The sequence below is a fragment of the Gigantopelta aegis genome, chromosome 9, assembly GCF_016097555.1.
Source record: "Gigantopelta aegis isolate Gae_Host chromosome 9, Gae_host_genome, whole genome shotgun sequence".
NCBI lineage: Eukaryota > Metazoa > Mollusca > Gastropoda > Neomphalida > Peltospiridae > Gigantopelta > Gigantopelta aegis.
In genome coordinates, this window is record NC_054707.1 from 27,547,863 (window position 1) to 27,566,156 (window position 18,294).

The window sequence follows — 18,294 nt, forward strand, 5'->3', positions numbered from 1 at the left end:
GTCATGAGAATGCATATCAGCTATCTAGGACGATGGGTTATAATACTTGTTAGTGCGAGAGAAGTTGAGAAAACTTTAGAAAAAAATTAGTTGGGGGTCAAATGTTTTGGGAACAGCTGCTAGGAAAGGGGAGTCCAAAATGGTTGCGGTCTACTTCATTAATAGAAAGACCTGCAATAAACTGAGTTTTAATGGTTTGATGAGAGGCACAAGGACACTTCACTATCATTAACCACTAACCTACTGTTCTCAACTGACAGCTCAGATAGATGAGGTGTGTTCCCAGGACAGTATTAACTGGTTTATTCTTGTTTGGGCCACAAAACATACTTATTGTCAAAGTAGACAAATTGTGATTATCCATCAGATAACAGTTTTGTGGTTGATTTTCTTCGATTACACAATGTGACAACTTCTAGATCAATGAAACGTGAATCAAAGTTGCAGCTCAGAATTTTTATTAGTCCCCTACCGGTCCAACCTGAAGGGGCTATAGGTTTTATCTGTCCGTTTGCTGTCCCACATATAGTTTTCCAGATGTTTTTTGTGTGGCGATTTACCCAATTGTGATGGAGTTATTGCCCTTGAACTTAGCAGATGTGAAAATTTGTCTTCTGGACATTGTTTTTAGAAGGCCTTTTGATATTAAACTGAAGTTTTTTGTATACCTATATCATGTACAGTTACAAGTTCGACTTTCATGGCAATTTACCCATTTTTGACAGTTATTGCCCGTGAACTTTTATGAACATTTGTAATCAGACCTGTCAACCCGCCTGGATTCGGCAGGAGTCTCCTGGTATTTGATCAAATCTCCTGACAACCTGTGCAGGAGAAAATTTCTCCTGTTAAATGACATTTTTGTAGGCATAAAAAAAAAATTCAATCCCCTTTTGCCAAAATAACATAAGGGAAGTGCCAGACTCTGGCCCAGAGTTGACCAATACACACAATGTTAAAATCACATGTCACAGCAAGACAAAGAAAAGACCAATTAGCTATATAAACATATTTGTGTCAGTTAATTTTGTATGTTTGTGCAGTAAAATGTTAGTAACAAATGTACACTTCAAAAGATTATTTTTTTTACAATTAATAAATGTTGTGTTTGATATAAAGTTATCCATGGAAATGGGTATAATTCCGGTATATTTCACACAATGTCCGTAATGAGGTTTTACTTGATTAATGGAAATACAATGTTTATTGCATCATTATATTGATTTTAAATAAGTACCACACCACTGTTCCTCATTATAGTAAAAACTGAATATTAATTTATAAGATTTATATAAATTTGTCTTGGGTACTTCAATTTGGGTACACTAGCCACAAATGATGATGTAACGTAACCTATAAGTGTAATGCCATAAATGTACTAATTAATTGTAATCCATACTCCTTTTTTTTTGCAATGCCTGAAAATATTGAGATGAAATTTTGCATATAGCTTTATCATGTACTGTTACTGATCAAGTTTAGCTTTCATGTTGATTTACCCAATTTTCACAGAGGTATGGCCCTTGAATTTAGGAGATATGAATAATTGTTGGGTCTGATAGGGGACATGTATTGCTTTAGCAGTACTCTCAGAATGCTCGTTATATATATCTTTTTTAGTTTTGTTTTTTTAGAAAATTCTAAAAACTAAATCATGAATTTTATATCATGACAAGACCCTGTGGTAAAGTGCTTGCCTGATGTACAGTCGGTCTACGAGTGTTGCAAACAAATGTATCCGAGAAGTTCAGTTCCATTCAATTCTTGTAATTACATTGTTACCCAATTTGCAAAAAACAAATTAAACACAAGAATTCCACGGAATTAATGTCTCACCTACATTAAAAATTTTTAGTACACTGATGAACATCCATTGGTGCAACTATAAACCAAGTTTCATTATGTGCAAAACTGATCTGAACATGAAACTAACAAAACTTCAACACAATAGCAGACAAAACACAATAACAAAAGAAACAGATATATACAGTTTTATTATCAATAAAATAGATCCACATGATTTGTTTTCAAGAACACATGTTTAATATGGACACTTTGCAGAATTTTACAGGTAAAAATATAAATATACATTGGTATGTGGCTCACATTACAAAACCCCTAAAATAGCAACAAATAAATCCAGGAAACATTTATACCTCATACTAGCAAAACTGATTTTTTGTTTGGTTAGTAATTTCAGTTTGGCTTGATGTTAGAACAAAGGACAACTTTTTCAAAAATAATAAAGATGTTCTATTTTTATGTGCAAATTGTAAAAACTTTAGGCAAAATATCAATAAAACAGCAATACTCACCCATACAGATACACTGGCATACCCAATTATACCTGTGACCCCCCCCCCCCCCCCCCAATCACCTTTTATATTTCCTTGTTGCCCATCGACTGCCCCCTCACCCCCCAATACCCGTAGTGAAGAATGTCTTCTTTTCATGGAGTTTGAAACAATTTCTAAATTTTGTTTTATTCTACATACATTCAAAACAGATCCCCATCTAGAAGATAGATTAACAAAATAATAATCAAATAAGTATTCTGTAGGATAAACTAATCAAGGAAATATAATTTCAAACTCCATGAGCAGATGACATTCTTCACTATTATTTAGTATTGCTGTTTGATTTAAATCATGCTTTTACAAAATGCACATAAAAATGAAACATATTTGTTATTTCAATTTTTAATTATTATTTTTTATATGTCAAGCGAAACTGAAATTATTGATTAAAAATCCTTAAAATGTTGGTTACTATGTGATATTATGATTTTGATTTCATTTGACAGATTAAATTTAATCTATTGTGGAAGTATAACTTTGTTGCATGCACACACACACACACACCCGCACACACACCCGCACACACACACACACTCAAAGATACTTAAGTGCACAAATTCAGTGACTTTAAAAACTAAGTTACATATTCCTGGGAAAAAATAAGGCAAATTTTATTTGAAAGCGCAGAGATCCTATCATAGTTTAGTATTCATGGCATCTAGTTTAATGCTGGTAGATTCTGGGTTCTTATCCCAGTCCTGCAACTAATACACAGTATGGGTAGTATAGGCTATTGCTAGTGCTGGACACATTTACTGCTATGGCACACATAACCAGTGCAAACCAATTAGAAAAATACCACTTTGCTACTACCAGTAGTATTAAAAAAGAGATTTAGTATCCATTACAGAGTATTTTATCAACATAATTTTTAAAATTTAAACTACATGTACATGGTAGTAGTACACATACATGTATATTGGGCATGGTAAACAACTTTAAAATAAGACTTTAACAAAGGAGCATTACAAAACTGTTTCAAATCACAAGCTACAAAGAGACACTTTCACATGACAAAAGCATAGATGTTAAAATGTTATAAAGCAACGAATGTTCTTGAAAGTATGTACCATTTTTATTTTACATAAAATCAAACTGGACAACCAGAAAAACAGCTGATTTGTCTAACTAGTCAAACAGCTTTACTGTACATTTTGACCCTAGATGTACTGGTGCATATTTATAATAAAACAATCTATCACCGTTGTGAGGTATAGATAAGGCAATTTCAACCCGAGGGACAAATGTTTTTTGATGAGAGACAGATTTATCTAGCACCGTGGGCAAGAAATCTAAGTGTGTACATAAAGAAAGAAACGAATCTACATGCGAGCTGTAAAACATTCTCCTGCTTTAATCCAGCCTTAAAGATGAAAAACAATTCTGAATCAATAATAGTGCAATTACTTGTGTTTATACTCATGTATAATAAATTTAGTTAAAGAGAAATGGAGGTTTTGACTATTCTTTGGCCCTAATCTAATAACAAAAACTCCTGTCTGCTATTATTTAATTACAAATGTATCACACAAAACTAGAAAATAAAGCAATCAGTTTTCAAAATTGTGGGGTTTTTTTTCTCAGTTCATACTTCAGACACTTTTTTTTAACTGGTGTGCCATAAAGCCAAGCAAAATATAGTCTAGAGAATTTCAGAGAAATGGCAGTCTATAAACATATAATGGACTCATCTAAAAACATTAATATATTATTTAACATTCTCAGACCATTATTTAAAAAACCCACACACACAAACATGCATTTTACATTTTGGCAGTGGATCAAATTAATTTTGGTTGAGAAAAATAAATCATAGCAATTTTCAAACATCAAATCATGATTATGATTAAGTTACAACAAATATATATTGGAGATTGGCCTAAGTAGTTGCTTTAATATCTTGGGCCAGCGTACACTTTTTTTTGAAAATGAAAAATGTCGATCAACATTTTTCATTGAGGGATGTACACTTTTGGGGGGGTGGGGGTGGTGGTCAAAAGTGTACGGTTTGTACGCTTGTGAAAATGTTGAAAATTATGGACACTTTGTCCACTTATACCCAGACAGGAGAGCAAATGGTAAGGCCTCTGGCACTCCAGTCGCAGAACACAGATTTAAATGAAGGGTACAGCAACCCACTGGCAATGAGTCATCTCAAGCAAGAGCCATTCCACATGGCTACATTTCACTCTTATTCCATTTCGAGGCCAACTACAATATCAATATATATATATATATATATATATAAATATATATATATATATATATATAAATATATATATATATATATATATATCTAGCCAGTGCACCAAGACTGGTATGTCAAAGGCCCCTTGCTGCTAATGGAAAAATGTAGCAGGTCGAAATGACCAAATGTTCGACATCCAATACCCGATGAGCTGCCAGATTAGGATAAAATGAGATGGAAATAAATAAAAAAGGTATTTACTATATAAAATTATATGAAATTAATCAGGACTGAATCAATTTTAAATTGGTTGGATATATTACTTCATGTTGTGGGGAAAGTGGGTGAGTGGAAAGTTGGTGGTGGTGGATACATTATAATTGTGACCTGGCTTTATTTGGGAGGTTAATAAAGTTAAAACTGAAACATCACATCCACACATGTACATGTACAAAACACTTTAAACAGATAGCTTTCTCACTTTGCTGTGTTAAGCCAGTGCACCACGACTGGTATATCAAAGGCTGTTGACAGTGCATATAAAAGATCCCTTGCTACTAATGGAAAATTATAGCAGGTTTCCTTTCTAAGACTACATGTCAAAATTACCAAATGTTTGACATGCATTAGCCGATGATTAATAAATTGTTGTGATGTAGTGGTGTCGTCAAACAAAATAAACTTTGCTGTGTTAAATTTTGAACAGAAGGCTTGAATATGAGCTACATGTCAGAAATGTTCTGGCTTCAAATGTCTAAACTTGATTGCTTTTCTACTTACCGAGTTGAGCTGGCTGTCATAAAATCCATTAATCCTGTTTCACCGGGCGATTCAGTCTTGAGATTCTTTTTATACCATTAAAATGTTTAAAAGGAATACAACAGAAGGCTTCCATGTTGTCCAAGTCTATGATGGCCACCAAATGGACATAAAAAGGTTGTCTTTAAAAACAGGTAGAAATAAACTGATGAATGGAACAGCACATTTTATAGTATGGCTACCAGGTGTCAAACATACAGTAACTGCGACAACCTGTCTGACAAGTAAAAGGGAAACCTGCTACCACCACATGGGGTACTCCTACCAATTAACAAGAAGAAGTCTTTTAAATGCTCTTTTCTCGCAGACGGATAGCGTGGTGTTTGGTTTACCAGCCATCAAGCAATGGTTGAGACTGGGAAAGCAATGGCAACTATGAGTCCTCCACCACTGAACTACGAACATTCATAGAAGCTGAATATCTTAAGTTTATTCAGGTGCTACTCTTTTTAAACTATGAGCTGCAGTAGTTTGGCTCTATTTGCCAATCCACAGTCAGAAAGAAACAAAAGTATATTAATTTTGTATCTCAAAAATTATATTTATGCATATAAATGTTCATGTATATATAACTTATTATACAATTCCACTTTAAGGCCATGAAATCAAGGATCCTCAACCGTGATATGGTTCGTGCTTAATATAATAATAATAAAAGAAACTTTCTGTTGGTGTTTTCCTAACCCAATCGAGGAAAACAAGATATTGTATATATTTGACTTAACGACTTTGGGTGTGTTTTCCTAACCCAATCAAAGGAGACAAGATATTGTATTTATTACACACCAGTGTAAGATATTACTCATGTCATAATTATTACTCAATATCTAACTAGTGTAATATTAACATGTGCAGACTGGTGTGGTAGTTTTATTAATTTGAATAACATCGGTATTCGAATGACGTCGCTTTGCACCTTGAAATAAAATAAACGGGGTGCATGACACGTCCTTTTTCCGAATGCTAGAAAACATTAAGTGCAAAATTGAGGTTAAAAATGTATTGTTCAGAGATTATTAACGTATCTAACTGTTTGTACAAAATAGTGTAATTTAAAAGTGTACCATTAATTTACGAAATATGGCCATGAATTGAAATTGCGATAAGATAGGCTGCTATATTTGGGCCTATTGTGTACGAAGCCAAAACAATGTTGCGACAAGTATGGCCCTATGTAAAAAATGTCGGCGTCTCATCTAGTCAATCCCACTGACCTGACTCAACTCAATCTTTGCTGGTTCGATCAACAATTCAGTCATTATTGTGAATTTCAACACCTCATTAACTGACAATTAATGCAAGCTCCGCACTAAAATCTAAATTGTACATTGCTGACATTTCATTGCTCATTGTGATGTCATTTAAGTTTACGTGTGACGTAGATCACTTGCTGACCCAATTTGTAAAAAAATAACGTGTAGTAGGTCTTGACATCTGCTTACTTCTGCGTTGTGGCTTGTTTTCAGTTGGTTTGTAATCAATATAATAAACTTTCGCTTGTCAGATACCAAAACTGTTCACTAGTTTTGTAAAAATGTCAGGGCTAGCTCTGCCACTCGCCAAATTCGCCAATTGTAAATTTTAACTGGCGAATTTTATTTTAATGTGGAGAAAGAATTTCATGCTAGGTTCATATTTTGTTGAAAATAATGGTGCAACTCGAGGGAGACAAGACATTGTATATACATGTATCTGACTTAACAACTGTCTTAAACTGAGGTCAACAGAAAGGCCATATGCTTATACTGATGGTAACTGTAATTCATATCTAATAAGACATTATATTCTATGAACACAAGGATACATTATTATAATTAATGTCAATTTGTTTCGTTGCTCACCATACATATAAATCACTATAGACTACATGCATCTATCCTTAAGATGATAAATAGGTTAATAAATCATTTACCACTATAGATGTATGTGCACACACACCCTTATACTAATTTGTGCTTGCTCACATACACAAAACTTGCACACATTCACAAACATGTGCACATATACAATATCCATAAAAGACTAGCAAAATGATTAATATACCTTCTTCACAAGTACATATCCATCACCCAAACCTATACAGTCTGTGAGTAAACAATTGGAAATTAACCTTTACCAAAACCTATGTTGTTTATGAGTAAACGTTTGAACCGTAACCCGTACCTGCATTCACATTAATACTCACCTAACAATTAAGTACTAGCACATTCTCTGCAGTCTCAAACAAACATGGCAAAAATACTGAGTTCTAAATTACCACACAAGACAAATGGATAGATTTTTAAACTTGCTAGAGACAAATCAATGACATGACACCTCAGCACATACATTTTTATAAAAATGTTCAGGGCAAAAAGAAAGATGGGCAAATTGTTTGTTCTCAGGCCACCTTAAAACAAATTTGGTTTGTTTTAACACAACCAATAATTTTAACAGTTTGTCCAACTGGTCAGTTATTTATATACATGAAATGTTTTCTATAATTTTACAAACATACAGATCTAAAAAAAAAAAAACATTTAAAAGGAGTAAGCGATGAGTGTGTATCTGTAAAAAAAAATGTTGGGTGGCTGCCATTACCAGATGATATAAAGGTTACAGTTATTTATTGTGTACAGTCAAAAATATAATTATGGGCTGAAATATCACATCATTAACTTTTATAGCTGGTCCTCAACCCTGCTTTCAAACCTTTAAGATAAGTTTGGCTTGTTCTATTTCACTAAATATCTGATAATAACACTTTTTATTCATGAAATTAAAAGAGAGCAGGTTTTTCAATAAAATATGCCATTATTAAACAATTTTCTAAATACAGAGATGAAAATGAACTTTTGACAAAACATTCTTAAAAACAGTGTAGGCTTTGAAAAAAATGTAAGGTGGTTATCGCGAGCTTCTCATCAAAGAATGAAGACGGGAACAGTTTTCAGGAGGCACTAACATCTGGAATTGTGAAAAAAACTCTGGAGGTTTTTCATCTCTGTAATTAAGCACCATAAAGCATGGCTGCCTTGGAAACCCAAATATCACGGTATGTGATTTGATTGTTTTCCCATACATCCTGAACATCTAGACTGTAGAATGGAACATGGCCTGTGGTTGCACACTGTCGTAATAAAGCTAACCACCAAAGACCGAGGAGACAGCTTGTACATAAATCTTCTTCCTCAACGCCTCCCTGTGCTGTCAGCTTCCATCTGGGCTCACCAGACTAGCTCAATGTTATAAAATAAAACAAGTTTCTAACATTCACTGTTGTCACCGACGCTTCATGTGATTTGTGATCCATTCTAATCCTTGGTACAGGCTGAAAAAACATTAAAAAATTTATATATGTGAATCTAGGTTGGCACAGAAATGTAAATGTTTCACATAGGGCATTACAAAAATGTAAGTGAGGTTAGGGCTCACCCAGAATATCACAGATGTACATTTTGTAGGTGTGGAGAAGGCACTAATTTTTTTTACAAAAACATTTTCAGAATGAAATTAAAGAAGTTGGCTTTAAGTTACTTGTGTTACAGTATTGGGGAGATTTTACCATGTTAGTATTTTTAATTACAGCAAAAAAAAAGACAAGACAAAAGAATGTAATTTGTCTGTCCTGCATTCACAATCATGATAACTTGATTGTAATGCAAACTGGGGTACAAGAGATTTCCAAAAAAAACCTCACCAAAATATATCAAAAAGCTTTTTAATTTTCTTTTCTTTCTTCAAAAGTATAGAAACTAAAAGAAGGAATAACATTAACATGACTAACTTACCCTTCCCCTGTCAGTGCACAACATGCTTGTATATGCCACACATGGTCCTTTATTGAAGTCAAATTCAACTGCTGAGATATTTCAGCTGCAGACATACACCCCTTGATGTCTTGTTTATTGGCAAAAATCAACATTGCTGCTTTCTTGAGATCCTGAAATAAAAGATTTCAAAAACCTTTAAGAATAACACTGTCAGTAAACAAATAAGTGTTTTATGCCACTTTGTTTTCACCTCTGCTATTTACTCAAACATTTGATTTTCATGTTTCTATCCAATTAATGTTCAAGTACACTGTTTGGGCACACATATAAGCAATCTGGGCTGTCTATCCAGGTGAGGAGGTATTGGTTAGTTGTTACTTATTGGTAGAGATATAGGGGCCTATAGTGCAGCATAAAGAGTTTTGTGCATTTTATGGTACAAGCATGAAATTTGGCGCTATGATTCTGTATACCGTAACGGTCATTTTAAAATTGGGACCCATCTTGAAGATCAAGTGTATTGAATATTGCCATATGGGAAGCCTATTTTTCTCTGTTGTAGGTGCAATATAGCCCATCAGATTAATTAATGCAGTTTAAGTGGGTAAACTTATTTTAATATATTTAACAAATGTATACATGAACCAGGGTTCATACACTTAAAGGAAGTCAAAATTCAAAGGTTTTTTTTAAGCACTTTCCAGGTCAACTTTACCAAAATTCCAGGACCTTACCGAGTTTCCACAGGTCGTTAAACACGCAAGTGCCAACCATCTTTGTGGGTTTACAATAGATTCATTAACTTGACACGCTCCCTGAACTTCCTAAATACCCAGCGGCAAAAAGTGACAAACTTTCTTTTCCAATATGGTGATGCTGTCGCTTGGATCTCGTGGCCGCGTGATCCTCGCATCGCAAGATAAAAAACAACATTCACACGTCAACTGAGCCGGTAAACATCGATTGGCCGGACGATTGGCATTTGATTGTGCCGCGGAAATGAAACAAATAATTTAATTACATGTTAAATAAAGTAAATAAAGTCTCCGTTTTAGGCGTTTATATTTTATTTGACATCAAATTATAATTTTCAAGGGTTTTCCAGACCGCAAGATGATTTTCAAGGGTATTCAAGCACTGGAATACATTAGTTTATTTTTAAGGGTTTTCAAGGGTTTTCCAGGCGCGTACGAACCCTAATGAACTGTTAATGTTAACAAACTTCAAGATGGCCGACAAAATTCAAAATGGCCACCACATTTCATATTTTGACATACATACTGTAACCTTTTTATTTTGCTAGCAAATGGATTAGTTCAGTTTAAGGATGGAAACCTATGTTAATTTGACATGAGTTGTATTCAATGTAAATATCATCATTAATAACTTCAAAGACAGTAAAAACTATTCAAAATGGCTTCCAATATCCTTATTTAACTAACCATAAAAGTAATTTTTATAGCCTTCTGACTGACAAATTACTTAAGTTACATTTATTAAACTGACATTAATATGAGCATATTTCTAATTCAAGCCGGTGTTCCACAACTGGTATATCACAGGCTGTGGTATTTGCTATCATGTTTGTGGGATGGTGCATATATATAAGATCCCTTTCTGCATTACGAAAATGTAGCGGGTTTTCTCCTATGACTATGTGTCAAAATTACCAAATGTTCGACATCCAACAGCTGATGATTAATTAATCAATGTGCTCCAGTAGTGTCATTAAACAAAACAAAATTTAATATGATGCAACAATATGATGAAAGTATAGTTATGATGTAAATACACATATAAATTACAACTACCAACTACAAACATATTGTAATTTAACACATACAATTACATAGACAAAGATTACAGAGCGTATGGTGAATGCTATGCAATCAGTCTGAAGAGTTGTTAAGCATGTATCTACCCCAGATACCCTAGCAATCTGAACTGGCACAGAGTGGAGTGTCTTTTAACACAGTTTTTTAATATTTCCAGAGCCCACGGCATCCCTTCAAAGTATATCAGTTCATAACATAACTGAGATGCTTCTGGGATGGTGGTTCAGACAGGCTGCCATTCGGACAAGATGCTGATTCACCTCCAGTCAAAAGGAATTGGCAACTTTTGATCAGGAGACAGACACATATTCCAGCAGCTACACTGGTGACGGCCATGCTTTGTGTGATGCTCCAATGCAGACAGGGTTTGTAAAATGTTCTCCAGAATACGACACTTCTGGACAAACACTTGTTAAAAATTCTGGAATTATGGACTCTATAAAGTTCACTTGTTTTGCAATATGTAAGGACAACAAAACACTTTTATCATTTCCATCGACCTGTCACTAATAGCATTTGTCATATGCACTAGCTCTTAAAATTATTCAGTGACCCCAGGGTATACATTTCCGGGTTAACTATGCAGTCTTCTTTCCTATATCAGCAAATAAAGACACTGTGTCGCAGTGTGTAAGGTGTGGAACATTGGAGGAGTCGCAGATTTCCTTGGGCCAAGTGCATGAACTATTTGCTATGAATTATTTTTGTGCAATTAAGAAATGTAGTGTTTGACATTTAGTTACCCATGCAGAATAATTCTGGTATATTTCAGATGATGCCAATAATGCGGTTTCACTAATAATTAGTGGAAATACAATGTTTATTGCATCATAATGAAGATTTTAAATAAGTACCACACCACTGTCCCTCATTATAGTAAAAAGAAAACATTAATTTATGATTTATATATGTGTAAATTTGTCTTTAGGTACTTTTCACAAACCACAAATAACGACGATTTAAAGTGTACTTGCAACAGTGTTCTCGCTGCTCCATTTAAGCCTTGCTATTGTGTTTTGCCGCCCCGATTTTGTGTTTTGCCACCCCCACTTTATTTTTCTGCACCCATCATTATTTTCCCACATCCTACTATATTTTACAGCACCCAGCTCCGCTATTTAAAAATGCACACTTTATTCACACACATAAAAATCTATCCGTTTTCACACTCGATATTTAAGGAATTAGGGCACAAAACAACACACCTCGTGATGTAGCATCTTATAGAGTTCTTCTTTGGTGATTGATAACCTTTCCCGGTCTGTGCTGTCTATCACAACAATTACAAACTGAAAACAGCATAGAATTTTTTTTAAAGAATGCAATATTGAAATAAAATCAAATGTATGTCTAAAATGTGAAAGAATTCTAAATACATTTTGGAAAGATGTACTAAAATAGTTGTGTTTTAATACAGCAAAAACTAAATATTGAAAATAATGAAGATGTACAAGGATTAAATATCTGGTATAATACCAAAATATTGAAACATAATAAACCATTTTTGTATACCAGTTATTTAAAGAAAGGGACTGTTTTTATAAATGACTTATTAGATGAAAGTGGAAAGATTTTAGATTTTCAGTCTTTTAAATACAGATATAATCTAAAAACAATTGAATTATTTATCATTAGTAAATGCTGTAAAAACTTTCTTATGCTCATTAAACAACATTAACAACATGACATTCATTTCTGGCAAAATACCTGTATTACCTTTTAAAATGAAAATTATGCTAAACAGAAATGAGATATACACTATTTGGAACAAAAAACACATTACCAAAGTCACAAACAAAATATGCATCCAAAGGTTTAATGTTTGATTATCATATGTGGGAACAGTTTTATTCGTTACCTTTCAAATATATGAAAGATACAACCTTGTTATGATTTCAGTATCGATTGCTTCACAGAATTTTAGCTACAAATTCTTTCTTACATATGATCCACTATGTAGATTCGATAAAATGTAACTTTTGCAAAAATGCTCCTGAAACATTACAACACTTGTTTTATGATTGTCATAAAGTTAAAATTATATGGAAAGCATTACAAGAATGGATATTTGAACAACTGAAAATGAAAATTTTGCTAAATAAACATATAGTTATGTTTGGCATGATAAATGGTGAAATAAACCAAGTATATGTAGTTAACTGGTTAATAATTAATGTAAAATATCATATCTTTTGTACTAAAATACTCAGCAATAATCTTAATATTATTAAAAATACACTGCAACATAAATTTCATATTGACAGATATATATTTACTTCAAAAACTGCGAGTATGACAAATTTAATGAACGTTGGGGAAAGTGGTTTCAACTTTTTAATGATGATACATAAAATTATATCTTGTATATTTGCATGCCTATGTTTCTATTTATAAAATAAAATGACATAGCTTGTTTGGAAATTAAAAAACATATCTTTGCTATATCTCTTTTTAAACATCATACTTTTACTTTCATACTATATCTGTCTTTTTCTCTGTTAGATACCAACTGTCATTATTATTATATTAAATACCCAATAACAATCAGTTTTAAAGTTAACCTGGGTATCTAACAAATCTCTGCTTGAATTCTTTTCCTTATCTTCCCTTACCCTTTCCTTCTCTTCTCTTTGTTTTTTATCTTATTCCCTTTTGACCCTCAGATTACAATTTGGAAACTAATTGTATGAGGAAGCCTATATAGATTCATATTTGTAAACAGAAAATCTTAAACAATCCCATATAATATATATTTTTTATAATTTTGTATGTCATACTATTTGTAACTTTTATGGGATACTGTAAGACAATGATTCAAGGCTCCCCAACCTTGACATTGCCTATGATCTGGGGGTAATAAATAATTAAAAATAAATAAAAAATGTATGTCTAGTTTCAACAGCCAGTTAGTAGTAATTGATAAATTTCAGAATATAAAATATTCAATTTGCAATACACAACCAAAATAGAAAACAAAAATAAATGTTTTCAATTGCCATTGCAATGTATGTACATGTATCTGTGAGAACCATGTTATTTTAGAAAATGTTACTAATTTTTGGTAACTAATGTACATAATTTTTAAAGGTGTTGTTTTGGAGTCATTTGTGAGATGTGTAGTGTACTAAGGTCAACGACAGTCACTTTTCGCACACTTGTTTTGCCTTTGTGCACAATAAATATAGCATGTCTCACCATAATTTCACCTGAAATCAAAATTTCGTAAAAGGTACAATTTTATAATTACAAGATTTTCTTCAAACACATCCAGGTGCATTAGCAATGTTCAAACAAAACATTTTCAATAGCAATTTTGCATCGGAATTTTTCCAGCATTCTGAAAACAGAAACATCATTACCCAGTTTAGTGTTATTGTTAGGCAATGTAAAGTGATGTCATTGGCATACTGATGTCAAAACAAAAAAAGCTGTATTATTATAATCTTTCGCCACATTAAAATAAAAACTGGTCTGCTAACAATGACACCTGTTAAAATTATATAACAAGTAAACAATGCTGTTTACAGGTCAGTATGTTTTTATTTTTTATAATTCTGGACAACAGTCTAAATTTTAAAAGATGAAAGAAATAAAAAGTACCTTTTGTCATATATATCATATAAAACAAATTGCCGCTGGATATGTTATAATTATTGTGTACGAACGAAAAACAAGGGTGCGAAAAGTGACTGTCATCGACCTTAGTAAGTACTGCATCACCCACTCACTTGAGCATTAGTATAGTAGGTGTTCCACGCAGCTCGCAGCGTCTCCTGACCTCCAATATCCCACATCAGAAAGTGAATATTCTTCCACACAACCTCCTCAACGTTGCTCCCGATTGTCGGAGATGTATGCACAACTTCATTCATTAAACTGAAAATAATTATTTTGTATATACCGGTACATTCTGAACAACACACTGAACTCAAAAAGTTTTTAATTTTATGTTATAAACTCGCTCTGGATAGGAGCAGGTATTGAGATGCAAACCCAGTACCTGCCAACACTGTGTTTCTGCCAGAAATTAATTTTTGGGTATGGCGGTATGAAATTGAACACAACCATTGTGCACAGTCAACATGGGGTATGGGAAGCCTCCCCAAGAAAGAAAATGGGTTACATTTTGGGTTATGGTTCAGAAAACCATACAGTTATGACAAGAGTAATTAATTTTGTCAAAAAGTTGCTTCGTTTAACCATTCTTTCTGCTGTGTCTGTGGCTTCAGAGCTTTCAGGAGAATTTACTGCAGTGGAATCAGAAGGTGTTAGTGTATCTTTGAGGTCATCTTCAGACACAAGTCGATCTAAGATTTCATTTGGAAGGGATGTTGAATGTAGTCCAACTCATGCATCACACCCGAAAAGGGCCTTGAATGGGGATTGTTTTATTCCAGAATGGTAATGGTTGTTTTTCTGAAACTGTACAAAGCCAAGTCCAGTTGGTCAATCTGTTGAGTCACTGTCACCTAACCACACAATTAAAATGTTCTTAACATCGCAGTTGAGCCGTTCAACTGAAGGGTAATGCCGTGAACCTCTACATCGGTCATACGAGGTAGGCAAAGCAGCGCCTAAAAAGGTCGCCGACTCCCGCACACCCAGCGTAGCCAATGGCACAACCTCCAGAGCCGGAGGAACTGGCCCCTCCGGGTAAACATACACGTAGGGAGGACTCAACGAGTCCTGCACCCAGTGTGCAATGTGAGGATCCACTGTCCCTGACAGCATCCCCCCGGCTTCACCCTGCAATGGGCGGAACGTCGGATTTCGCAAAAAAAAATGAACCAACCGAGACTGACATGGTGCAAGCCATCGCCAACTGAACACCCCTGTCCGAAACAGATGGGAGGGACGGCGCTCTCGAGCCACCCGACTCACCAAGCTGGAGCTGCTCCAGCCGACTTCCATCCACAGGATGGAAAAGAGGTGGAACCGCAGCGGCAGAAGCCACCACAGCCTCCTTGCGCATAACCCGTGTTGACGCTACCTCTGCCGTCGGAGCAGCCTCCCCGACAAGTAACCGATTCTCTGCTTCAGCCTAAACAGAGAACTTTAGTGAACCAGTGGCGCCAACCGGCGTCACAGAACCACTAGCAACGCCATCCGAATGGTGGTGTGAAGAGGAGGCATTCTTATGGCTACCACCCCTCCTTGCACAAACAGTGCCCCCGGAGTTCTCGGAAGCCGGAAGCACCTCTGAATGGAGGACAACCCCCGAGGTTGCCTCCTCGCTCTTCTCTCCTCGCTCGACACAAAATGTGCGAGTCGAACCGTGGAAGTCGCTTACCACAATTGGCTTCGGTACATACGGTCAACCTTACGGTTGAGCCCGATGAGGCCATATCAGACATTCCGAAATAAAAAGCATACCAGTAACCCCATTTATCCCCAAAACAACATATGTCTTGGTAAGGGCTATGGAAAAGAAATAAACAAAATTACACTTTAATAAAACGTTTTATGTGGTACAAAAAAAACACCCCAAAACAAAGTTTGCAGAGCTCGTTAAAAGTACATCCACAATGGAGGACTGTAGAATTGGGAATGATGGTCTGCCCATGCGCGGATATGGATATACATCCGGCAAGGGAAGACAATTCTTCAGTGGAGGAGATGACTCAGGTTGAATAGCTGAGTTGTGCTGCTAGTACAGTAAGTTGAATAAGACTAATAAATAAATAAGACAAACACAGTAATTCTAAACATGACTGGGTTTTTATTTCAGTTATACTCAGCCTGTTAATTCACACCTTTGTTACTTTGTTGACATGAGCGAGATTTTACTACCATGTAACTTGTACAACCAATTAAAACACGTGTTTTATTAAGGACGATTCCTGTCCATGAAACGAAAAGAAAACAAAGTCTGTATCGTGTGTATTGTTGTAATTGACGATGTAGAAACTTCTTGTTACTGCATTTTGTAGAAATCTGAATATTAATATATACTTATTGATTTGTTGACATTATGTGATGACCAGTGTCAGAATAACATTTATCAAACGTATGTCAGTGGAGGAAAAACATTGTGAGCTAGCGGCATTTTTTTTTAAAGCCTCTAGCCCGTCGGGCTACTGGTTTTGCATTTGTTACTAGCCCTGTGTTAAAAAGCACTAGCCCCAGGCGTCGGGATGGCGGATTTGTCAAACTATGCCTGCAGTAATGAAATTTAAGGGAAACTGAATATTGCCATTAAAAATATGATAGTATTAAGTAAATAATAATTAATGTATCATAATTTTTTTGCTATTTGATATAATTTCAACATGTTGGTAAATTGTCATTTGCGTAATTTTGTATTTGAAATGGAATATAGTATTAGATCCAAAATATGACAGCGACTTCGACTTCCCACTACTGTAAACTCCTTGGCAGCTAACTTACTGCCTGGTTGTTGATTACTCATTGTAATGTCTAAATAATAATGTTCTGCAAGATAGCAGACCTACATATAAACGTACTTACAACTGATATAGAATTGTGGTCTTCCCTGCATTATCCAGTCCAACTATAATCACTTTGTGTTCTGAAAAAAAGAGAGTAGAAAAGCAATCAAGTTTAGTCATTTGAAACCAGAATATTTCTGACAAGTTGCTCATATTCAAGTCTTCTGTTTACAATTTAACATTGCAAAGTTTGTTTTGTTTAACAAAACCACTAGAGCACACTGATTTACTAATCATCAGCTACTGGATGTCAAACATTTGGTAATTCTGACATATAGTGTTTCCATTAGTAGAAAGGGATCTGCACCATCCCACAGACATGATAGCACATAGCCTTTGATATGTCAGTTGTGGTGCACTGGCTGGAATGAGAAATAGCCTAATGGGCCCATGAATGGGGATCTATGTTCTATAACAATCAGTGTGTCCAATATCTCCTAAAGTAGGAAGTTTGAAAAAAGTAGGTGGCATACTTTTCTGGTACATACATGTATTTCAGGCAAGCTCAAATTAAATTTAGAAAAAAATTATGCCCTACCTGGTTTGACACTATGCCCTTGCTATATATCCCATGTTGTACATACTGTGAACAAATAAATAAATAGCAAAACAATTTATAAAACCTTTATCTTGATTTTTAGTAACCAAACAAGCTTGCAACCGCTTCATCTTATTTTTGTTATTTAACTGAAGACAACAAATGCTACATGTATGCCTGCCAAAAATTAAAATTCAACTCCTGCAAGTTGTGAAAGAATTAATATTTGCCAGTCAGTGTACATGTATACATATATATATATACAGTAGAATCTCATTGGCTCGAACACTGTCGGTGCATCAAAGTCTATTCGACCCATTGGGTAGTTCGAACCATGCATTTGGCCGTTATCGGGT

The 18,294-nt window shown here is 34.6% G+C and overlaps 1 protein-coding gene across 1 annotated transcript in view; it reads right to left on the bottom strand.

The window, feature by feature from the left end:
- Nucleotides 1-1,977: 1,977 nt before the first annotated feature.
- Nucleotides 1,978-18,294, bottom strand: part of LOC121380486 (ADP-ribosylation factor-like protein 5B) — a 33,073-nt gene continuing 16,756 nt past the window's right edge. Inside the window, exons 2-6 of the mRNA XM_041509308.1 lie at nt 17,420-17,480; nt 14,680-14,827; nt 12,157-12,240; nt 9,135-9,286; nt 1,978-8,674 (exon numbers count right to left, since the gene is read on the bottom strand). Of these exons, the coding sequence (XP_041365242.1) occupies nt 8,626-8,674; nt 9,135-9,286; nt 12,157-12,240; nt 14,680-14,827; nt 17,420-17,480 (494 nt within the window). The 3' untranslated portion in view covers nt 1,978-8,625. The remainder of the gene's footprint in view (nt 8,675-9,134; nt 9,287-12,156; nt 12,241-14,679; nt 14,828-17,419; nt 17,481-18,294) is intronic.